Source organism: Neoarius graeffei, chromosome 27, assembly GCF_027579695.1.
Source record: "Neoarius graeffei isolate fNeoGra1 chromosome 27, fNeoGra1.pri, whole genome shotgun sequence".
In the NCBI taxonomy this organism is placed as follows: domain Eukaryota; kingdom Metazoa; phylum Chordata; class Actinopteri; order Siluriformes; family Ariidae; genus Neoarius; species Neoarius graeffei.
The window spans coordinates 28,185,392-28,211,083 of record NC_083595.1 but is presented as its reverse complement, the minus strand read 5'-3'; the positions used below and the strand labels follow the sequence as shown (position 1 = coordinate 28,211,083).

The following is a 25,692-nucleotide window of genomic DNA, read 5'->3' as shown; positions in this document are numbered from 1 at the left end:
TGGATGTGGTATACTAAAGCATAAATTGTAGATGTAATACATGCAATAATAATAACAAATTAATTAGTCGACCTGAAAAACAACTGGCTTCCAGATCTAGTTGCATTGTTCTCTGCTACACTCTCACGTTTGGAAGCAGTACATGCTCTCCTTTGTGCAACCCTAACCCTGGCTCCAGCCTCTAAGCCTGTAGGTTTCGGGGGAAAGAAAAAAAATCAAAGTTCTTCCCATGTCACAAGGCGCATTGGGCGGCGCCAATCTCAGTTTCAGTCACCCTCGGCTTCTCACCTATTAAATAGCTAGGGTTACAGTGGGGGGCTGGTCCTCTGGTCACCACAAGAGTTTGAGTCTCTATTCACATCTGTATTGCAGCGTGCCTCGCTAGATAGCAGTTGGTACCATTATTATGATGGTCTTTGGTATGACCTGACTGCCAATAGGACTCACAGTCAAAAGGCAGACACATTACTATTCTCTACTAAATTCATTAACCCTATTTAACATTACCCTAACCAGGCTTGTAGTACTCAAGTCCGACTTGTGCCCTAAGTTTAAGGACTTGTGACTTGAGTACTGATGACTCGGACTTGGACTTGTGCATTAACTGCATTCTGACTCGTAAATTGGAGATGAAGACTCGGATTTTTTCTTTATTTTTTGTAACATGCCATAATAATTTGGCATAAGATATTTATGTCTACGTAAATTTTTATACTAATTTCATGCAAGAGAATGCACATTCACCTGTTCATACGTCACGCTGAGGAACAAACTAACGTTAATGGCGCTAAAATGCCTGGAGAGACGCCCCTAGGATTGTTCGCTTTGCTTATACAGACTTCTCGTGCAGTGGGAAAAAATGCATTGCTGTGTGTTCCATATGTAGAAGAACTATCGAGGAGACGACGGGGACAACCTCGGACTTCAATCATTATTTGGCAAGACTCCACCCAGAGAAGGAAGTGGCATGCTATGTTCATTGCTCTGTTGATAGCAGGGCTTGCTGAGCGATGAACTAGCGAGTGTTAACCCTCTCTCATGTTATTTGCCCTGTTGATAGTGGGCGGGGCTTGCTGAGCAATGAACAAGCTTTTTATCTGTAGCCTGTTAACTAAAATGGAACAGTCAAGCAGTAACGTTAGTCCAACACAGTATCAGAGACGCTTTCACATAAAGGCAGCAACAGTCACTGTCAAATGGTGCAGTTGGAGTCTTGTTCTCGGACTCGACTCAGACTTGACTCGGACTTGAACACTGAGGACTCAAGACTGGACTCGGACTCAAGGTTTGATGACTTGACTACAACACTGACCCTGACCCTAGCTCCAACCCTTAAAGGAACAGTCCACCGTATTTCCATAATGAAATATGCTATTACCTGAATTGAGACGAGCTGCTCCATACCTATCCAAGCTTTGCGCGACCTCCCAGTCAGTCAGACGCAGTCAGACGCGCTGTCACTCCTGTTAGCAATGTAGCTAGGCTCAGTATGGCCAACGGTATTTTTTGGGGCTGTAGTTAGATGTGACCAAACTCTTCCGTGTTTTTCCTGTTTACATAGGTTTATATGACCAGTGATATGAAACAAGTTCAGTTAAAAAAATTGAAACGTAGTGATTTTCTATGCTATGGAAAGTCCGCACTATAATGACAGGCGTACTAACACCTTCTGCGCGCTTCGGCAGCACATTGATATCTGAGCTCCGTATCAATGCGCTGCCAAAGCGCGCAGAAGGTGTTAGTACGCCTGTCATTATAGTGCGGACTTTCCATAGCATAGAAAATCGCTACGTTTCAATTTTTTTTTAACTGAACTTGTTTCATATCACTGGTCATATAAACCTATGTAAACAGGAAAAACGCGGAAGAGTTTGGTCGCATCTAACTACAGCCCCAAAAAATACCGTTGGCCATGCTGAGCCTAGCTACATTGCTAACAGGAGTGACAGCACGTCTGACTGCGTCTGACTGACTGGGAGGTCGCGCAAAGCTCGGATAGGTATGGAGCAGCTCGTCTCAATTCAGGTAAGAGCATATTTCATTATGGAAATACGGTGGACTGTTCCTTTAAACATATAGGTTTAAAAAAATAGTCTAAATGAAAAACAACAGGCTTACAAATCTACTCGTGCTGTTTTCTGCTAGACGTTTTAAGTCTGGAAGCTGTACGTGCTCTGGTTTGTGTAAACCTACCGTAATGATAACCCCAGCCCCCCAGTATATAGGTACATGTGCAAAAATTGCTAAAAATTAGTTTTGCTTCTTTTTAAAAAAAGGGTGCCAATAATTCTGAACCAAACTGTACATCTTTGTCTCTAACTGTGAACACATTTAACCCGATGATATGGTTTTGTTATTTGTTCAACATATGATCTCTGTGTGTGTGTCTCGCAGGTACCAGTTTTGAACCAGCCATCTTCCGTGAAGTTATCCTTCATCTCCTGTGGTTTACTCCAGTATTCCTGAAACACAGAGGAGCCTCGAACCTGCAGCTCACCCTCCCGCCCCTCCAGCCCAGGCTTTACCTGCACACACACACACGGAGTCAGACAGGCAGATTTAGTGTGACTAGTGAAGTGCATTATGGGAAAGGGAGTTAATGAAGTACCTGCGTGTGCTTGCTGTCGCCCTCGGCGATGGTGGTGTTGCTTGTGTTTGTCATGACGATTCGCACTTCAACGCCCGGGAGTGGAGTTCCAACTGCACCTGAAAACACACGCCCACACACTTACTACAGAACCGGGATGTAACCCAAGATGAACACATTATTCAGAATGAAGAGAATGTGCTCTAAACAAATACAAACACAGATATAAATAAGAAGTGCACTAATCATTTTATTTATTTATTAAATTTTTTTTAGAAAGGTTCATGGGGCATCTGGCTGAGACGAGAGATGTGCACCGAGACTGGGATCAAGAGCAGGAAAGAAAGAGTGAACCTGTGTGTTGCATTTGCATCATTCCTTAATTCATCCATCCAGTAACTGTATGGTCAAGTTGGCAGTGGTTTAAATTAGATTACTAATTTGTTTAATTTTTGGGAAATACTATACGAAAATGGCTGGCTGACCATTTCTGCACAACACTTTATATATTATATAGTCGTTAACTTTTTCTCACTAACCAGGATGGGAGCAAAACTGATGCAAGATCACCAGCTAGATGAGAAAAAGAAACTGAGAATTTGAGATTAGTATTTTCTGGATTTCACAGAATCAATGGAAGACCGAGCCACCGACAGCTGGACCACTGATACAGCACTATATATGAACAAAGACAGTGACTACAGCATGACATTCAATCGCGACGCTTTCCACATGCAAAGTGTGCCGAGTGGCAATCCATACTTAACCCAATCGTAAGTGCAAGGCAACGCATCTCAAACACCTGACCACTGGACAACGAAACATGTACCTTTATTTACACAAGATATATGGGGTTTTATCCAGCGCTTATTTTTAATTTGCTTTTTAAAAAATAACGCAGGATTATTTACTAACACATTTTATGGAAAATATTCACAACAGTTTAAAATCAAGCTAGTTAAAACAGTTTTATTAGTCCACTCGCTTGTTGGATAGTTAACAGTTTCGGTCATGTAAGGACGATAGATGGATGTAAGTGCAGAAAGAGTTTTACTGAAAGCACACTAGCAAACAGATCCAAAATGGAGACAAAGGCAGAGTTGATAAACAGGCCATAGTCGAGTGAGGCACAGAGAGGATATCAGAGGGAATATAATACTCTCAGTCCAAAAACACAAATGGGGTCAAAACCAGAAAAATGATACAAAATACAAGGCTTGGTAACGTCAGACACAGTGTACAGAGTGTATACTTCAGTGTTGGAGTCGAGTCACTAAATCTCGAGTCCGAGTCCAGTCTCGAGTCCCCAATGTTGAAGTCCAAGTCAAGTCCAAGTCATTAAAGAAAATGGAGTTGAGTCAAGTCGAGTCCGAGAACAAGACTCCAACTGCACCATTTGACGGTGGCTGTTGTTGCCTTTATGTGAAAGCGTCTCTGCTACTGTGTTGGACTAACGTTGCTGCTCGACTGCCCCATTTTAGTTAATAGGCTACAGATAAAAAGCTTGTTCATTGCTCAGCAAGCCCCGCCCACTATCAACAGGGCAAATAACATGAGAGAGGGTTAACACTATCTAGTTCATCCATTAGCAAGCCCCGCCCACTATCAACAGAGCAATGAACATAGCGTGTCACTTCCTTCTCTGGGTGGAGTCTGACCAAATGACGATTGAAGTTCGACGTCGTCCCCGTCTCCTCCTCGATAGTTCTTCTACAAATGGAACACATAGCAGTGCATTTTTTCCCACTGCACGAGAAGTCTGTATAAGCAAAGCGGACAATCCTAGGGGCTTCTCTCCAGGCATTTTAGTGCCATTAACGTTAGTTTGTTCCTGAACATGACGTATGAACAGGTGAATGTGCATTCTCTTGCATGAAATCAGTATAAACATTAATGGAGATATAAATATCTTACGCCAAATTATTATGGCATGTTACAAAAAATAAAGAAAAAATCCGAGTCCTCGTCTCCAGTTTACGAGTCTGAATGCGGTAATTGCACGAGTCCGAGTCATCAGTGCTCAAGTCCAAGTCAAGTCACGAGTCCTTAAAATTAGGGCACGAGTCAGACTCAAGTACTACAAGCCTGGTGTACTTCACAAAGTCTGTGTGTGACCAAGAGTCCTTATATTGTATGCGCTGTGATTGTGCTCTAATCAGGAACAGGTGCAGGGTAATTCGTCCTAATGGTGCTGTGTGGGCCGAGCTCCAAAGCATATAGACATGACAGTTGTAGCCAGACAACCATTTGATAGATCAAGTTTGATATTCGTTCGTAACTATACAATAATGATGTAAAGTGAAAGCACTGGTGCACTGCTGTCCACCAGGCACCCAGCAGAGTCACACCATAATAAATGTCAGTGTGTCACAGAAAGGAATAAACATGTATTTGTAACTGCGATGCGTATCTCATTATTGGTCTTACTGTCGCAAGAAAATACACGACACTACACAATTCGATGGTTCATATGCTATATTATTATTCTATTCAGGTTGATTTTGTGCCCTTGTAAATATTTTGCTCATGCACTCATCAGGAGCTCTGCTTTTACGCACTGCCTAAATATACAAGTTATTTATTTTCTACTATGGTGGAATAATGTAAAAAATTCCCGTGCACACATCGGGAACAAGGGTTCAATAGGTTATTTGTTTCAAGTTATTTGGTATACAGTCTTGCTCCATTTACCCAAGCAATTTTATTTCCTTAGTAAAATATTGCTTGAAGGTTTCAGTTCATCTTACAGCTGGTTCTTTCGGTTGGAAACACAGTGTTGGATTTTTTAGTGTTTGTGGAGGGAATTAATCACTTCTAAACAGAGCCCGGTGAAAAAGTCAGTAGGCACGAATTATTATGGAGGCAGCGTCATAGTAATGGGCGAGAAGTGTCCTTAGGGACTCGCTACAGCTTTAATAGTGTATTCTGTAACAAAAGGGTGACAATCATGGGTGTAACTTTTATGCAGAAATAGAGATGTGTATTGTATCAGTGTGTAACTTGTATCAGGCTGAGACTGCAGCACATCATACTTTAATACCTATGAGCGTTGTGTGTGGTTTTTTTTAAACTCATGTCATGTCTGATAAACGCCTATATAAAATCCATCGATGATCTATTTTATGAGCCAGATTTATTGAAGTGAGCTTTAGCAGCTTTATCTAACTCTACCTCTAATCATTTGTCATGTAAAAGTCTCTCTCTCTCTCTCTCTGGAATGATGTGTTGTTTCGGGGATCATGGCTGACATGTCCTCATCCTCAGAGTCCCGGCTGCGATGAGGGAATAAAAGCTGATCGCTCTTCTCAATCATCAAGTTTCCAGAATCCCTTCAGAGCTGCACTAAAGCAATCTTGCACCCTCGCTGTTTTTTCAGATGGTGTTGCATTTAATGCAATCTGTTTTCAGAGCAAAGAGAGAGGAAGTGAAGATCTTCCTCCAACACTGACGCGCTGAAATACTAACGGATGCCTGCAATGCGGATTATCTTTTACTCGATTAAGCGATTATTTTTACTGCAGGTTTTCCATCACTGTCTTTACACAGCTATGATGCAATAAAAACATGAAAAAACACTGTATTATGGCACTGAGAGTTTATTTGGAAGATGCGATCACATAATATTGGTTTGTATTTGATTAAATGCTATTAACCTGCAACATAAAGTTTACACTGTGCTGTCTGGGTGCTTAACATCTTACAAGCAGTTTGTTTTATGTGTAAAACAAACTGCTATGGTAATGCATCGACCTGATTTTTGATGGCTCTCGTGACCATACGATATCACCACAGGGAACCCGATCGTAAGTGCAAGGCATCGTATCTCAAACACTTGACCGCCAGACAACAAAATGTGTATCTTTATTTACACAAGATAGATGGGTTTTTATCCAGTGCTTATTTTTAATTTGTCTTCTTTTTTAAATAACGTGGGATTATTTACTAACACATTTTATGGAAAATATTCACAACAGTTTCATATAAAACTAGTTAAAACAGTTTTATTAGGCCACTAACTTGTTAAACAACTGACAGTTTCTGTCATGTCAGGGCGATAGATGGATGTAAGTGCAGGAAGAGTTTTATTGAAAACATGCGAGCAAACAGATCCAAAATGTAGACAAAGGCAGAGTCGATAAACAGGACATGGTCAAGTGAGGCACAGACAGAATATCAGAGGGAATACAATATTCTCAGTCCAAAAACACAGACGGGTTCAAAACCAGAAAAGTGATACTAAATACAAGGCTTTTGTAAACTCTGTGTGACCAAGAGTCCTTATATGTATGCGCCGTGATTGCGCTCTCATCAGGAACAGGTGCAGGGTAATGAGTCCTAATGGCGCTGTGCGCGCCGAGCTCCAACATGTGTGGACGTGACCGTTGTAACCAGACAACTGTTTGACAGATCAAGTTTGATATTCGTTCGTAACTATACAGTAATGATGTAAAGTGAAAGTGCTGGTTCACTGCTGTCCATCAGGCACCCAGCAGTGTCACACCATAATAAATGTCGTGGTGTTGTTTCTGGTGCATGGCATGCGGTGTCAAAGAAAGGAATGAATATGTATTCATAACTGTGATGCGTATCTCATTATTGGTCTCACTGTCACAAGAAAGAAAATGCAGTAATTTATTGATGTGAAATACACGACACTACACAATTTGATGGTTCATGTGCTATAATATTATTACAGGTAGTCGTTGACTTACGACTGCGTTTGGTTACGACTGACCGGTCGTAAACCGATCTGGTCGTAAGGCGGCCTATGTTAAATGAACGTAAGTATATTGTGATGTGTAACGATATTGTAACCATCTTAAAGTCTTATTTTATCAACATTTTCTTATTTCATTACCTTGGCTCATTATTTGGTTTAAGTCAAACACTGCATACTACACTGCGTACAGTACAATTCGTTTAATATGTGCAAAACAAAAAATACGAAATACAGGTGTGAAAAATAGAAAACATTTTAGTTTGAAACAAAGCAAAATACAAATGTAAAACATAGCAAAATACAAAATTTAGTGACTGCTGGCATCACTGGTGCTTGGCTGTGGGTCGTCTATGTCATCATCAGCTGTTGCAGCGCTCGGGCTGGCGGGAGCATTTGCTCGTTTCATAAACCAGGAGCTGGGGCGGAAACTGTATGACGGAGTGCGCGAGGGAGCGCGAGAGAGACTGCGCATGTGCCTGGAGCTGGGGCGGAAACTGTCGTACGCTCAGCTGGGAAACACTTGCCAGTCATAGCCAGACGGTCGTAAAGTCGATCGGTCATAAGTCGCATAGGTCGTAAGTCGACGACTACCTGTATTCTGTTCAGGTTGATTTTGTGCCCTTGCGAATATTTTGCTCATACAATCATCAGGAGCTCTGCTTTTATGCAGTGTCTCTCTCATATTATATATTCTATCCACATTCACTGGATATGAGCAATTGCACACTCTGATTGGCTATTCTACTACTCGGCTATCAGCTCATATACCGTTAATAAAGAAAAACAAAATAGTGGAGCGTATCAAGTCAGATATATCACTTTGTTATTAAGTATTTAAAAGAAACAGAAATAGCTAAATAAAAGAATATGTTTCCCCCCACCATGTTGTACACTCCAGCCCAGTTGGTGGTGGCAGAAAAAAAATGGCAGAGCGTGTTACTGAACCAACCGAGGACAAACTAAAAACTCTACTCGAAAACAACCCCCCCCCCCCAAAAAAAAAGATTCAAAGATTTTTTTTTATTGTCAATTCACTATATCCAGGACATATAGGAGAATCGAAATGCTGTTTCTCTCTCACCTTACTTGTAAAAAAAACAGATAAAGATTACAAAAAAATTGAGAAAAACAAAATATTTATAAACAAACCCAAAATGCAAAATGAAAGTATTTGATGGTAAGAATGTATCTTTTTTTTCAAGAATTATTATTATTATACCATTTTTTACAAATTGCTCCTGTAATGTGTTTACATTCTAAGCAGAAATGATTTTGTTGGACATTTTGTATTAAGTTTTATTTATCGAATTTGCAAAAAATAAAATAAAAATGCTCTGTTTCTCAAAATTCAGTGAATGTGGATCGAATAAAACAGTTATTCCACTCAATCTCGTCGCACATGGCTTATAACTGACTTGGTGCTACACGCCTCATCGGCTATCAGCTCATGTATGACTTGATTTCGTGGAATAACTGTTTTATATACACACACACACACACACACACACACACTTCAAAAGGATTTATAGGCAATCTGATTATTTAGCTTTTTAAAAATCTCAGTATCTGTGCCAATTTTCCTAATAGGTGGCTCCGAATAAACTCAAATTCTAGACAAGAAATCTGTATGTACTAATGATAAGTCAGGGATAAATGTACACTGGCATGGTCATTACTGTGAACTAAACCCTGACAGGGTGATGCAGGACCATGAGGAGACGCGGTGGGGTCTGGAATCACCCTGAAGGGGTTTATTTCGCAATCAGTACATCATCCCGCTTATTATAGTACACTGTGACCAAACGCAGTGAGAGAATCAAAGGAACCGGAAGTTGTTCATTTTCTACATGAGCCAGCATCTCTCGGTGGTGAACAGCGTCAGAATAAAGTAGAAGTCCAGGCAACTTTCAGGTAATGAGCTACGACATGGTTCGGCAGCAACCAATCTGAATTTAGAAGTGCTCCGCTTTAAAGAATCCAGTTGTATAAATTTAGGTTCCGTTCAAACCGTTCCCAAGTACAGTGGAGGAGAAATTAATAATCGCCCTGGCGGGTTTCCTCATTATTCATGATGTGTCTCTGTTTGCAACACTTTATAAGCAACGTTGTCCCTCGAGAACGCTTGTTTTTAAGTGGGAAAGCAATTCATTGGCTCAAAGCAACACTGATTTGACCAATTACAGTAATTAGTCACTAAACGTCAACAAGGTCGGACACCACACTTATTTTAATGGCGACTACACACAAAGTAACGTTAATGTTAATTAAAGATCAACACGAGTGAACATATCCCATCAACTAAATGTTGATCTAAGTTTCATCTACATCAGTGTTTCTCAACCACTGGGCCAGGAATTTTTCAAGTTGAAGCTAATTTTTGCTTGTAGTAGGGTACAATTGGTGGGTTACATCCGACGTCACGTCTGCCTCATTAAGCTACGATCACACTACAGCTCGCGATGGGTTATCGATGAAAATGAGGCATTTTGGTGGCAATGCATGGCGATATACTAAAAAGCTAACGGTTGTGGTCACACAACAGGGGAACATTTGACTGTCGCGCCTTTGCGTGCTTGAGTCTGGCGCAGCTCGAGTGGCCACGCATGCTTACAGAGCACATTGTGCGCGCTTTTGGGATCCGGTCGTTAGAGGAAACACCTGATACTGATTTGAGCTTAATCAGCAGATACGGATACAGACGCTGTTTTCATAGAGACTTTGCGAAGTATTCTCATCATCGCAGTTGCATTTGTTTCTAGCCAAGTTTATAATGCTGTTTAAATTTTCCTTTTGTTCGTGTTTCGTTTTTGTAAATATTCCACCTGCTAATAAACATTCTTCCTGCACTTAGATCCGTCTCTCGCCGTCTATCTTGTTGTGTCCTGATCACCAGATCTTTAACCCAGCCACATATAAAAAGCTGTACTCCTCCGTGCTCTTCCAGGTTTTCATCTGTGTGTCCGTGTAGAACGATGTCTGCAGCACCAGGTAGTTTGAGATGTCGGGGAACTCAATGGATGGGTAATTTTCCAACTTGTAGGAAAAATCCTTCTTTGTTAGCGTGTAAGGATCTAATTCCTTTAATCCCTTTGAGTGGTTTCTGGATCCACTTCTTTTGAGTGTACTTCTTGGTTTGAATAACTTGCTTGTTTACGGTACATAAACATGGCAATAAGTTCTTGCGTTAATGGACCAGACTCCACTTTTGGATCATTAATCCCTTTTGAGTGAGAATGCCCTGCATGCATGGTTTGGCTTCAGGCACATCCATACAGTTTTAAATACAATACCTACAATTAAAAACAGTTTGTTTTTATTGCATTTATTTAATTCCTGGCCTCCCGTCGGTAACAGCGAGTGATGTTAGAAGTGTGTGTGCTCATTGCTCACGTGTGTTCACTGCTTCCGATGGGTTAAATGCAGAAGAGGAATTTCACTGTGCTTGAGTTTGTACTTGAGTGTACGTGTGACAAATAAAGGCTGCTTCATCCTCCCATCTGTAACAGGAAGTGATGTTGCATATTAGTGTAGTGTTACCTGTTTTGTCACCTGCCTAGGGACTACGGATAAAAATGAGCAATTATGCTAAATCCAGCATACTATTATCCATGGATGTGCACTGTCCCTATCAAATAAAGCAATAAATTAAAAAAATCAATTAATACACTTTACAATCGATTATTAGATTCTAACAGAATAGATGAGCCAAAATAATTGGGGATCTTTTTTTAACGTGCGCCGACTTGCTACAAGCATGAATAGGTGGGCCTCGAAGCAGAAAAGGTTGAGAACCACTGATCCACATCACAGAGCGTCCACGAACTTCAACAGCATCGTTCACAACCAAAGCGAATTTTAATGCTCACCATGTTTGGTCTGAACGCACCATTACACAGCTACTTATTAAAGAAATCAATTATTTAACACAAAAATTTGATTTAAAAATGATTTTATTGGGCGGCACGGTGGTGTATTAGTTAGCGCTGTCGCCTCACAGCAAGAAGGTCCTGGGTTCGAGCCCCGGGGCCAGCGAGGGCCTTTCTGTGCGGAGTTTGCATGTTCTCCCCGTGTCCGCGTGGGTTTCCTCCGGGTGCTCCGGTTTCCCCCACAGTCCAAAGACATGCAGGTTAGGTTAACTGGTGACTCTAAATTGACCGTAGGTGTGAATGTGAGTGTGAATGGTTGTCTGTGTCTATGTGTCAGCCCTGTGATGACCTGGCGACTTGTCCAGGGTGTACCCCGCCTTTCGCCCATAGTCAGCTGGGATAGGCTCCAGCTTGCCTGCGACCCTGTAGAACAGGATAAAGCGGCTAGAGATAATGAGATGAGATGATTTTATTGCTTCTGCTAAAAAAAAAAAAAGTCCAGTAGATTCTATGGTTACTGTGTCCACAGCAACATAAACTCAACTCTGTAGCCGTTTTACGATTAGCCTACTTCGTGTTATAGTTCACGTTAAACACTGCCATCGCCCATACCGTGTTCCATTTCGTGTTTATTTCATGTCGACTGTTCTCTGTTCCTCTGTCGTCCAACTCTTTGTGTCTTTTAACCTCTCTTACTTTTTTCTGTGCTTGTTCTCATTTTCTTTTCTTTCCTGGGAATAATTCAGCTATTAACCATGAATCAAAAGTTTTGCTCTCTGTAAATATATTAAAATTAAGATTAGAAAAATCTTCATGATGTTTTCTGATTTTTTTTTGGCCACCGGGTGTCACTAATGAGCTGATGTTAGTTTGATTATTACAGGAACAAACTTGAACAGATTTCTTGCTGTGGATTGATATGATTGGACGCGGTCCTCCCGAGTCTATGATCGGAACTGCGTCCATAGCAATGGTCCGCTATTCAGAAACAAAACAAAAACAGCAGAATAGTGTCATCGACCAATCAGAATCGAAGATTCAGCAAACGTCAGACAACTGTTCATATCAGAACAGTTGTCTGACGTTTATCACATTTTATGGTTTTAATGTTTCTGTTTTTCATTCCTCGCTCAGACACAGCGTCATGTTTAACAAAATCTTGCACCACGTGATTATGGGATTGTCTTTTTTCCTGGGAAGAAGTCATGCAATTATTCTTTAAAGTAATTCTGCTGAGGAAAAACTAGTCCCCAAACACTAACATTCACAGAACCAGAGGATACAGAGAAAGCAATATTTAATTCTTTTCTTTAATACTCTGATCACAATAAATCACATGATATATAGAATATTATTATGCATACAGGGCACTTTCTCCATGGAATAAAAACATATATTCTGTTCCCTTCTAGTGGGTTTATTGATGGCATGCAATATTGTTATCATATCGCTTATCCTCCATGTATTACGCCACTCTCCCCAATGGAGAATGAGCATGCAACATTGTTATAATATTGCACGTTGTCAAGACAACACGACATCACACGTCGGCGCTCATGCGAAGATCCAATGACAAAACTTTTCTGCTGCGCATGCGCACTTTGTCGGCCAGGAAAGAGAGAAGACGAGGCTAATCCAGTGCTACTGCTAGGATTAAACACTAAATAAATAAACTGAAGACGAGCTGAACACCCGAAAGGCTACCAAAACTTTATTATACATTCTTATGCATATTTACAAGAGAAAAACATACCAACGGACATCGAAAAACTGGAAAAGAGACACGTCGGAGATGTAAAACTTCCGTGCTAGCAAGTGACTGTGACAGTTTGTAAACAAACATGGCCACCAGGTTTGTGTTGTTAAAGACGGAAGATTTTGACAGAATTTTGGCTGCCAGGTCGCTCCATTGTGTGTAGCTATCGATGTTGATTTTAAAAGTAACTAAGTAAATTACACAGGAAAAATAATAATAATCATAATATTCGGCGGGCGGCACAGTGGCGTAGTGGTTAGCGCTGTCACCTCACAGCAAGAAGGTCCGGGTTCGAGCCCCGTGGCCGGCGAGGGCCTTTCTGTGCGGAGTTTGCATGTTCTCCCCGTGTCCGCGTGGGTTTCCTCTGGGTGCTCCGGTTTCCCCCACAGTCCAAAGACATGCAGGTTAGGTTAACTGGTGACTCTAAATTGACCGTAGGTGTGAATGTGAGTGTGAATGGTTGTCTGTGTCTATGTGTCAGCCCTGTGATGACCTGGCGACTTGTCCAGGGTGTGCCCTGCCTTTTGCCCGTAGTCAGCTGGGATAGGCTCCAGCTTGCCTGCGACCCTGTAGAACAGGATAAAGCGGCTAGAGATGATGAGATGAGAATATTCGGCTTGACTGCGCTAGCATTGGCCTTTGCGAACACTACACCGGCTGGAAGGTAACTGCACTGCCGCGTTAACAGCACTGAGGTAAGCTAGCGTTGGCCTTTGAGAATGCTGATATGAAGACAGTGTGTATGTATAATAATAATAATAATATGTCTGCCTTTTTTTCGTGGTCTATCAGATATATTCCATTCAGCGACTTGTCTTCGACTTGTTCAGTATCATGCTGGCTGAATGGAATATATCTGATAGACTGCTCAAAGCCAGCTGATATTACTGAAATATTTAGTTTTGAGAACGTGCCAACAAAACAGTAGCATCACATGAGCAAAAGAAACTGCAAAAATTATTCACTTTTGTAGGCAATCGTGTTTCACGTCTACAAAAACAGGCCACTTTACAGTTTACTGTTCTGCGTATTCAGAAATGTGTCATGTAGTATGTGAACCATGAATGAACCACTTCTCTTTGTATTCATGCGTGGGTTAGGTTAAGGTTAGTTCCTTCACATAGTTCCAGCGGTACGGCAAAGTGTAAATTCCCCCAAAATGAAATGATAAAGAGATTTTAACAATCAGCTGCTGGAGTGGGTCAGGGTTAGAAATGCACTGGTGAGATTTGCAGTATGTGAACAAAATATATTGCGACTAATTTATTATAATATGGATGTCACATTGTCATATCATCCTGCAGCTCTATAGCACAAGTATAGGCATGTGGTGTGTGCGCGTGTGCGTGTACCTCCGAATAAAACACGTCATGTTTTATTCAAAGCCCCTCATACACTCCTGCAGTGAGATATACCCATGGGGTGTAAAGAGGAGGGAAACAGAGTGGGGGAAAGAGAGAGAAACACAGCAGTGAAAAGGAATAAAGCAAGGGCGCTATAAAAACCCGACGTGGGAGAAAAATTAGATGTAGGAGAGGGTTAATATGAACTGACGATAACCACTAAACTCCTCACTGTAGCCGAGATCACTTTTTTATGCTTTAAAACAAGTTCCTGCTATCATCCATATAGGAAGAGCAGTGAGTGTACGACAGGCTAAACATTTTATGATGAATTATTGATGAATTTTAAATAACAGGGAAAAAACAAACCACCTAAATCTATAACAATTACTTTAATAAACTAATAGGCCATACTAAACACATTTTTTTTAAATCTGGATTTAAAGTCCCCTACACAGCTGGCACACCTGGGATTATTGGACTCCCTATGGTAGTATTTAGAGGCAGTATAAGAAAAGCGTGTTCCACTGACTGAGCTGTGAATCCTTGGAATGGACGGATTATCACGACCATCATCATGAGACAAACTCACCACGGGCCCCTTCCTACACACGCAAATAGTACGGGTGCACTGCGCGTGCCCTCCCCAAGTACACAGAGGTTATTACGGCCATTTTATGTCTGTTTTATTCTATACATGCTATGTAGATTACACTATAGAGCTCAGTCTTTAAGAGTCACACACCTTCATTTTAAATAAAACCACAGCAAAACATATCCAAATATCCTCCCTACTGCTGGTAACGTCACCTTCCACCTGTTTTTTTTTTTGGTGAAAAAAAATGTTGAAATAGAGGGTATTTTTCAGTATGGAGCGATTCATTCAATTCACAATTCGGGTCGATTCACAACATTGGGTTCGTGATTAGATGATATTTTTGAAATAATATAAATGATGACAATTTTCTTACCAAAAAAGCAACATTTTTTCCTACCATTCATCAACTTAAATATTCTTTCTGTTAAAAAAACAAAACAAAAAATCTTTAGTTTCTTCATAAAACAATAATTATTTCCCTACATTTAGAAAGGTGGGAGTAAAATAGAATAGCCTATTAAATAAAATATTCCTTTCATTAAAAATAAAAAAAAGTTGATAAATATGCTTATTCTTAATAAACCTATGACCATTTGTACTTCCTCCATTTGCTTCTCTTTTCTTTAGCTTTCAGCAGTCTGTAAAAAGAGAGCTCTGATTTCTTATTAAAGCTGTACTGCCTTTCAGATTTTAAGTGCAGGTCATAAAAAGAATTTTCCCCGACACCCAATTATTTTTGTTTAGTGGACCGAAAGCTACTGAATTCGAAATCACAGACTTCCAATTTTATTAGGTTTTTTTTAAAAAATAGAACAATTACCCCCAGTGTGACAAGTGGGTGCACGACCAGCGCCGTTATGGCTGCAGGAACGGACGGCTGCTTGCTTGCGCTGGGTTACCTCCCCCCTCCCCTCGTACCCCCTCCCCTGATCGCCCCCCCCCCCCAAGTCCCGAGTTTTCATGTTGTAAAGTGTACTTATTTTGTGCTTATGTGCTGAGGTGTTTATGTTCCCACACTGTACTCCCCACAGGAGCATAGTGTGGGGGTTGCTTTTTCTCCTCCCCTCTCGTCATGTTACTCTGTATTTTTTCTTTTCATCCCTGTCTTCCTGTCCTGTCTACTCCCCCTCTGTCAATTGTATGTATGTGTATATGTATGGACGGGTTGATGGCCAATTTTGCTGGTACTTGTGACTAGTGACAATAAAGGGTTCATTCATTCATTCATTCATTCATTCATCATCATCATTAATGAATTTTGGGCCACGTGGCCCTAAACTCACCGCTATTTTTTCCTGCTTCACCATGACCCAATTCAAGATACTGCGTCATGCATCACGGGGAAAGCCCACCACGTCCGTGCAAGGCACTGTGGGATACAAATTTGAACCAGGAGAGAAAAACGGAGGACGAGTGTGCGAATGAAACGTGAAACACCGACTACGATAACGAAAAGCGAGAAGAAAAGACATTGTCACGGAGTGAGCCGTGACGCTCGCGTGCACACACCTTCACACACACCTCTCACGCAAGCGCACAGCGCATAGGCAGCAATCTGCCGTCAACGTTCAAACATCTTGGCTGACCCTGTCGCTGTGAGTTGCACTTCATTTCCATTACTGTTTTCTGTATGGATATTACTGGTTTTCAAGCATTTCATACTCCACCGTTTGCCATAGTTTCTAACGAGAGCAGCATTTGTTGCGAGTGCAGGGAAAGGCCTACCGGCATTCTAGTAACATTTGTTTGGCTCCACTCATATGTAAAACGCATCACACATTTCTAAGCATTTTCATCTCCCATCTGTTAAGCATTGTCTATGGTCTAGGAAACACACGTACAAACCGGTTATTTCTAACATCAAGTTTATTTAGGTCTAGCATTTTTATAACACAAAACAGTTTTTAGTAACTCATCACACGAACTCCACATACTTCCTGTTTGTTGCGAGAAACCGAGGGACTGTCCCATTGGATTGTTATGGAAGGGTTTCGTGGGTGTTTGGTAGAACGGACTATTTTAACAGGGGTGTTTTACTGGTGTTGGGGAAACATGTATTTTACTATGCACTGAAGGGTTTTTGGTTAATGAAAATTATTTTGGATGTTTGTATATTTTGTGTTTGTTTCTTTAAATTGTTATTTTGTATTTAGGATGTCATTATTTAGTTGATTGATTAATTTTGCAATTTGGGCTCAACTGTGGGCGGGGCTGCGGGTATGTAAGCTCTGCAGTAGCTCCAGAGCCTCAGTTGTGGTTGGAACGTCTTGTTTGAAGGTACTGTGGTTTGGCTGACTAATAGTTTTGTTCAGGGTCTTTTTGATTTAGTCTGGCAAACTTGAAGCCTCTTTATTTTTGTGTTTTCTTATTTTGTTTGCATAGTTTTCTTTTTGGTAATTTGAACCTTTGGTTGGTGCACTGTAAATATTTGCACCATTTTAAGATAAGTTTTGAAAATAGAAAAAATAAAAAATATATTTTTGGAGGAAGAAGTTTTCCGGCTCTCTGTCTGCTCCACCGCCGTCCATCCTTGCAACAGACGTTATGTTGCGAAGGAAAGGAAACGCAGGACCAAACTAATAAATATTGGCGGTTAGCGAGCACTTCGGTGTGATCAGCTGTTTGTTTAGCGATAGAATGATGGAACTGTCAGTGCACGGTCAAGGTAAACCTGTAGATGGCAGTAATGCAACACTGTGGATGCCAGCTGCCATAAACCCCAAAAGAAGGTAAACCTGCGCATGCGCGCACGGACTTCCTCTGTCTGCTTGACTGTGCAAAGCGAGCGATTTCATGCACATTATTTGCTCGGGAATCCCCTCAAATTAAATAACTTCCCAGCCACAGAATGGCCTGATTTTTTTTTTTTTGGATATTACAGAAATAATATCACAATGACCAAATTTCAGAAGGAACTAAATTTCACTGGTTTTATGAAATCGAAAGGCCGTATACTTTTAAATCTATTTGCACAGTCAATCACACAGCAGCTCTTTCCCATTTTAGATCTGCTTTTTCGCAGCATTAGAGCTGTGTTACTTTCACCTAGGGTGAAATCATATGCATTCCCGCTATTGTATGTTACCCTCTGCTGTATAAACAATGCAAGTACAGCTCGGAAAAAAAACTGATAATAGCGATTCCTTTTTCATTTCATCTGTTCAAATAGTCATACATTTGTAACATGAGTTATTGTCGCACGATATCTCATTACATGCCTCGTATTTATTTTGGTATCAAAGTGGCATGTTTAGCTTATTGTTCTTTTTTGAGTTTACACATTGCTGACTTCCTAAGCACACATTTCTCCATGTTGACCGCAAACCTGACATCTGACCTACAGCCTACATCATTACGATTTGTGATTTTTTTAAATTTAATTAACTAATTAAAAAAAATCAATTTTAAAAATCATACTACATTTTCCCAATCACATTTACTCCAATATTTTGAAAAAATCTTGACACATTAAAAGAAGATAATAATACATCTCAAGTCCAAGGGTCCCCATTGGCTCCTCATTGGCATGTGCCCACTGTGCCCATGCAGCAATTTGTCTATGATCTGTCTAGGCCTAAAGCCTCACGCACGGGTCGCAGGGTTTGGTAGCTTGCAGTCGTATCGCAGGGTTGCGGTGAACCCAGGGGAAAGTTTGGGGGAGGAGTACAGGTAAAGTACTTGTCAAGTACAGGTTGCATGCCTGACTTCCTCGAGGCATGGGAAAAATTGCGCCGTTAGCCCGTGGAAAGCGTATGTCTGATGCATGTGATCAGTGCATGTTCAGTGAGTGTGGCGTGTGTGTGACTTGCATTTTACCAGTTTCCTGCGCTACGAGTTCGGGCCGCAATTGTGAAGCATGTGTGACGCATGTGATTAGCACGTGACAATCATTCATAACTTGCGTGTGATGCAAGCCAGGAGTGGATATAAAGCCAGCGTGTCTGCAGCATTCTGCATCTGTCTTTCGGCTGAAGAACATTGGATATTTTGTGGGAAAAATGAAAACATTTTCAGTTTAAAGTTTAGAAAATGGGACCCAAGAAGAAGCGAGCAAAAGTGAAGTAACCCAGCCTGAAACAGCAGAGGGGGAGGAGGAGGAAGAATTTGATGATGATGGTAGCAGCACCGGCGAGCCCTGCACGGACAGGGAGAAGTGTGCCTTCAAGCCGGCAGAAGGCACAGCACCCCGCCAGAGGGATTTTCACAGGTAAATACACATGCTTTAAATATTCATTTCAGTATCTATATGCTTATGTAATTATATATGCTGATTTTCATGTACTGTATGTTTCAGCTAACGATGCCCAGAATTGAGGACACTGCAATCCCATCATCACTGTCAGGCCATTGTGCCATGCTCAGTGATGAGGACAGGGACATCCCGGCACCCCGTCCCACCACTCAGCAGGAGGAGAACAGCAGCTCGGAGTCAAGGTGTGTTTCAGTGCTCAAACCGTTGGGCTATTTAGTTGGGATTTTTTACAATGTAATAAAATGCGTTATTCCCTTATACTCATGTTTTATTATTTGACGTTTGCATGGTAAATTCACATAATACTCAAATAAAAACAGCAAATGAGGGAAGACTTCTACAATGTTACACGCTACATGATCGGTTCCTTGGTTCCTCCCCCATATATATACACCCAGAGTCTTGCCCCTTGTGTCGCGTGTGTTGCAGGTCACATGCAGGTCGTGTGCGCTGCATGCACGCCACACATAGGAGTAGAAAGTGAGATGTAGTACTCAGAGCCTAATCTAGAAATTTGAAAATAGGGGACAGATCCCTCACTAGTTGTAGAAACAGGGGACAGAAAATATTAACATGGGTAAAAATATCCCTCATTTGTTCCAGTTAGTGGGGACAGAAAAATAAGTAATACATTGGTAGATATTTTCAAGAGTACATCTATAAACAGAACAGTTTTATTAATAAAACTAAATACATGTAACAAACATTCATATCAGATGTTAATCTATATAAAATCATAATTATGGCACTGTGGCAGCGGGGGCGTGGTCAAGCGCCGGTCTGTGACAGGAGGGCGGAGTCAGGGAAGGTGAGTGGCAAAATCACTACACCTGAGAGCAATTAACCTGTGTTTGTGTCTTCCCAGTGACCGCGCCCTACTTAAGGAGGGAGAGCGAGAGCAGAGGGGCTCATCCCTGAACCAGACGCCGGTTGTGTGCGTGTCTGTTTGAGTGAATGAATTATTGTTAAAACTGAAAAGTCTAGCAATAAACGCACTGTTAAACCTGATCTCTGTCCTGCCGTCCTCTGTGCTCCACCCACGAACGCTGAACCGTTACAGTGGTGCCGAAAACCCGGGACCTGGAGCACAGCAGCCTCACAGCCCCATGGAGTCCTCCCCGTTCGCTGAACTGATCCACGCCCTTGCCACGGCCCAGCAAAGCCAGCACCAGGCGCTACTCACCCTCCGAAAGGAGCAAGAAGAGCGGTTCGAGGCCCTGGTGTTGGCCCAACAAGAAGATCGCCAGGCGTTCCGGCACCTCCTCGCGTCGGCGGGGCCCACCAGCGCTCCTACCGCTGGCCCGTCTCCCCTCACCGTCACCAAGATGGGCCTGCAGGACGACCCCGAGGCGTTCATCACGCTCTTTGAGCAGGTCGCCGAAGCCTCGGGGTGGCCGATGGAGCAGCGCGCGGCGCGCCTCCTCCCCCTGCTCACGGGAGAAGCACAGCTGGCCGCGCAACAGCTCCCCGCTGACTGCCGGCTGGCCTACGCGGACCTCCACCGGGCCGTCCTCCAGCGCGTAGGGCGCACCCCAGAACAGCAGCACCAGCGCTTCCGCGCACTGCGCTTGGAGGAAGTCGGCCGGCCGTTCGCGTTTGGCCAGCAGCTCCGGGACGCCTGCTGGCGGTGGCTGAGGGCCAACAACCGCGACGCCGAAGGAATCCTCGACCAGGTGGCGCTGGAACAGTTCGTCGCTCGCTTGCCAGCAGGAACTGCGGAGTGGGTCCGGTGCCACCGCCCGGCGTCGCTGGATCGAGCAGTCGAGCTGGCGGAGGACCATTTGGCGGCTGTCCCGGCGGCAGGACAGCAGATGGCATCTTCTCTTCTCTCTCTCCCCCTCCTCCTGTGTCCCGTCCTCGCCCCATTCCCCCTCCGCAGAGGCGGGGGCCGGCATCCCCCCAGCCGGCCCGCCGCACCCGTGGTGCCCTCCCGTTTCTCCCTTCTGTGTCTGTCTCTCCCCCACCTCAGGTGAGTGAGCCCCAGATCACCGGTGCAGAGGGAAAGCCCGGGCCGGTTTGCTGGCGCTGCGGGGAGCCGGGCCACCTTCAACAGCAGTGCACGGCAATGGAAGTAGGCGCGGTGGTTCAGATCCCCGACGCGCCAGAGGCCGCCCTCGATCGGGCCGGAGTGTATCGCATACCGGTGAGTATCCAAGGGGCTACATATCAGGCGTTGGTGGATTCTGGTTGCAATCAGACCTCAATTCGGCAAAGCCTGGTTCAAAACGAGGCATTGGGGGGAGCACAAGGGGTGAAGGTGTTGTGTGTGCACGGGGATGCTCACAGCTACCCTTTGGTGTCAGTCCACATTATTTTCAGAGGGGAAAAATTTATAGTGAAGGCGGCGGTTAATCCCCGCCTTACCCACTCTCTAATTTTGGGGACTGATTGGCCGGGATTTCGGGGTTTAATGATACGCCTAGTAGAGAGTGGGTCCTGCCATTTGACAGGGGGAGGTCCCGGTGTCGCTTTGGCGGGAGCAGCTGTCACAGAGCCGTCTACGTCATCTCCACGTCAGAGTGAGGAGCCGCCGGCTCCTCCTCTCTCTATTGGGGAATCCCTCGCGGATTTCCCATTAGAGCAGTCGCGAGACGAGACTCTGCGGCATGCGTTTGACCAAGTGAGAGTAATCGATGGTCAAACGCTCCAGCCGAACGCCACCCCGTCCTTCCCCTACTTCGCGATTATGAAGGATTATACCGAGTGACGCAGGACACTCAAACTAAAGAGCGAGTCACGCAGCTTTTAATTCCGAAGAGCCGCCGGGAATTGGTATTCCAGGCGGCTCACTTTAATCCCATGGCTGGACACTTGGGGCAGGATAAAACACTAGCCCGAATAATGGCCCGATTCTATTGGCCGGGGATTCGCGGCGATGCCCGTAGGTGGTGTACGGCATGCCGTGAATGCCAGTTAGTAAACGCAGCGGCCATTCCAAAAGCGCCTTTGCACCCTCTACCGTTAATCGAGACCCCATTTGAGAGAATTGGGATGGATCTCATCGGGCCATTAGATCGGTCAGCACGAGGGTACCGCTTTATATTAGTTCTGGTGGACTATGCAACGCGATACCCGGAAGCAGTGCCTCTGCGCAATATCTCAGCACGCAGTATTGCTGAGGCACTCTTCCACGTCATCTCCCGAGTTGGAATCCCGAAAGAGATTCTGACTGATCAAGGCACTACGTTTATGTCACGAACACTGCGCAAACTGTATGGGTTATTGGGGATTAAGCCGATCCGCACCAGCGTGTATCACCCACAAATGGACGGTTTAGTGGAACGATTCAACTGCACCCTCAAAAATATTATTAAAAAATTCGTAAGTTAGGACGCACGTAATTGGGATAAGTGGCTCGAACCCTTGCTGTTCTCAGTGCGAGAGGTCCCCCAAGCCTCCACGGGGTTCTCCCCGTTCGAATTATTATATGGGCGTAAGCCGCGCGGCATCCTGGACGTGCTGCGGGAAAATTGGGAGGAGGGACCTTCACAAAGTAAGAACGAAATTCAGTATGTTATGGACCTGCGCGCAAAACTCCACACGCTCACCCACCTAACTCAGGAGAATTTGCGGCAGGCCCAGGAATGGCAAGCCCGCCTGTACAACAAGGGTACGTGCCTTAGAGAGTTCGCACCAGGAGATAAGGTACTCGTACTGTTGCCCACGTCGAGCTCCAAATTGATCACCAAGTGGCAAGGACCCTTTGAGGTCACACGGCGAGTCGGGGACGTCGACTATGAGGTGAGGCGAATGGACAGGGGTGGGGCGCTACAGATTTACCACCTCAATCTGCTTAAACTCTGGAACGAGGAGGTCCCCGTGGCGTTGGTGGTTCCGGAGAAGGCAGAGCTGGGGCCGGAGGTTCAAAAGGGGACATTGGCATCACGTACCTCTCCGGTCCCCTGTGGAGACCACCTCTCCCCGACCCAACTCACGGAGGTCGGCCAGTTGCAGGCCGAGTTTTCGGATGTGTTCTCGCCCCTGCCCGGTCGCACTAACCTCATAGAGCACCAAATCGAGACACCCCCGGGGGTGGTAGTGCGTAGCCGCCCTTACAGGCTACCCGAACACAAAAAAAAGGTAGTTCGGGAAGAACTTCAGACCATGCTCGAAATGGGCATCGTCGAGGAGTCCCACAGTGACTGGAGCAGCCCGGTGGTCTTGGTACCCAAGGCCGACGGGTCGGTCCGGTTTTGCGTGGACTACAGGAAAGTCAATGCGGTGTCTAAATTTGACGCGTACCCAATGCCTCGTATTGACGAGCTGCTCGATCGACTAGGCACAGCTCGCTTTTATTCGACACTGGATTTGACGAAGGGATATTGGCAGATCCCCTTGACTCCACTATCCCGAGAAAAAACAGCCTTTTCCACACCGTTTGGGTTACACCAATTTGTCACACTTCCGTTTGGGCTGTTTGGGGCGCCCGCTACGTTTCAGCAGCTGATGGATCGGGTCCTCCGCCCCCACGCCACCTATGCGGCCGCCTATCTGGATAACATCATCATATATAGTAATGACTGGCCGAGGCACTTGGAACACCTAAGGGCCGTCCTTAGGTCGCTGAGGTGGGCGGGTCTCACAGCCAACCCAAAGAAGTGTGCGATTGGGCGGGTGGAAGTACGGTATCTGGGCTTCCACTTGGGCAACGGGCAGGTGTGTCCCCAAATTAATAAGACCGCAGCGATTGCAGCCTGCCCGAGGCCCAAGACCAAAAAGGGGGTGAGACAGTTCCTGGGGCTGGCTGGCTATTATCGTAGGTTTATACCTAATTATTCGGACGTCACCAGCCCGCTGACTGATCTCACTTAAAAGGGGGCACCAGATCTGGTCCAGTGGACGGAGCAATGCCAGCGGGCTTTTTCAGAGGTAAAGGCTGCACTGTGTGGGGGGCCACTTCTACACTCCCCTGACTTTTCTCTCCCCTTTATGTTGCAGACCGATGCGTCGGACAGAGGGCTGGGGGCGGTTTTGTCCCAGGAGGTGGAGGGGGAGGACCGCCCCGTCCTGTATATAAGCAGGAAGCTGTCGGTGCGTGAGGGGCGCTACAGCACCATAGAGAAAGAGTGTCTGGCCATCAAGTGGGCGGTCCTCGCCCTCCGCTACTACCTGCTGGGGCGCCCTTTCACCCTCTGTTCGGACCACGCGCCCCTCCAGTGGCTCCACTGCATGAAAGATGCCAATGCGCGGATCACCCGTTGGTATCTGGCACTCCAACCCTTTAATTTCAAGGTGGTCCACAGGCCGGGGGCGCAGATGGTCGTGGCGGACTTCCTCTCCCGCCAAGGGGGGGGGGGGGGGGGGGGAGTGGGCTGCAGGCCGGACGGCCGCCCGGCCTAAGTCGGGCGGTGGGGGTATGTGGCAGCGGGGGCGTGGTCAAGTGCCGGTCTGTGACAGGAGGGCGGAGTCAGGGAAGGTGAGTGGCAAAATCACTACACCTGAGAGCAATTAACCTGTGTTTGTGTCTTCCCAGTGACCGCACCCTACTTAAGGAGGGAGAGCGAGAGCAGAGGGGCTCATCCCTGAACCAGACGCCAGTTGTGTGTGTGTCTGTTTGAGTGAATGAATTATTGTTAAAACTGAAAAGTTTAGCAATAAACGCACTGTCAAACCTGATCTCGGTCCTGCCGTCCTCTGTACTCCACCCACGAACGCTGAACCGTTACAGGCACTATACATATCCTTTAATACAGTGATATGAAAAACATATCAGCAAACACTTATCCACAGTTTATAGTATTGCACAAACATTATGATCAGATCTGAACTTTAAAAATGCAAAGATTTTAGATCAAAAACTATATGAAGAATTATATACTGCAAAACCTTACAAATATGACTAGTTTTCTGTTATAGAGGTTTTCGACCCACGTGACCGTTGCCATGTCAACAAGTAGCCGGCGCCATTTTGATGGTCACAAATATGGCGACTACCGGTAGCGATACACTGTTGATCATGACGAAGTCTCATTGTCGAGTATTTTATCCGGCCTAGATGACGCGAGTAAGAAGCGATATCACCAGAAAATCAATGATGCTGGTGTACGTGATCCGTACACGTTACCAGGCTATCTTTTTCTGGCTTTGCAGCGCTGCAGCGAGGGTGATCTTCCTGACCTGCAGTCAGGCGTGTGGGAAATACCAGGGAAAAAACATAAAAGAAAAAGGAGCGAGATGCAGAAAACACCTTCACTATCCAGCGACGTAGGGCATTTACAGGGCGAGCAGAGGTATTTGCAAAAATTGAGGTTAGCAGGCTTAGAGAACGACGTTTACCTGCTTTCACCAGGATTGTTCACTGACGTACGGAAGTACACCAAGCCCTCGTCTTTACCTGACTTCGGCCCACATGATCTGTATACCTATGTCGTTAAAAACCAGGCTGGGTAACATGCCTACATCAGCGGGTCGTCCCTGGAGCCGGTGGTCGCCATCTTATTACAGCTAAGGTTTGTTCACATTTTCATTTACTTTCGGTCCTCAGGATAAACAAAATGTTATTAAATGTCATTGAAATAACTTCTTAGTCTGTTGAGACATGGCCCGTTATAAATTTGCTGTTACCAGGCA

General features: G+C 44.4%; 1 protein-coding gene across 4 annotated transcripts in view; it reads right to left on the bottom strand.

The window, feature by feature from the left end:
* The window catches only part of acsf3 (acyl-CoA synthetase family member 3), a 204,578-nt gene that overhangs the window by 106,137 nt on the left and 72,749 nt on the right, over positions 1-25,692 (bottom strand). For all 4 annotated transcript variants that reach the window (XM_060911945.1, XM_060911944.1, XM_060911946.1 and 1 more), the window contains 2 exons: positions 2,609-2,706; positions 2,399-2,525 (listed from right to left, as the gene is read on the bottom strand). In XM_060911945.1, coding sequence (XP_060767928.1) covers positions 2,399-2,525; positions 2,609-2,706 — 225 coding nt within the window. The remainder of the gene's footprint in view (positions 1-2,398; positions 2,526-2,608; positions 2,707-25,692) is intronic.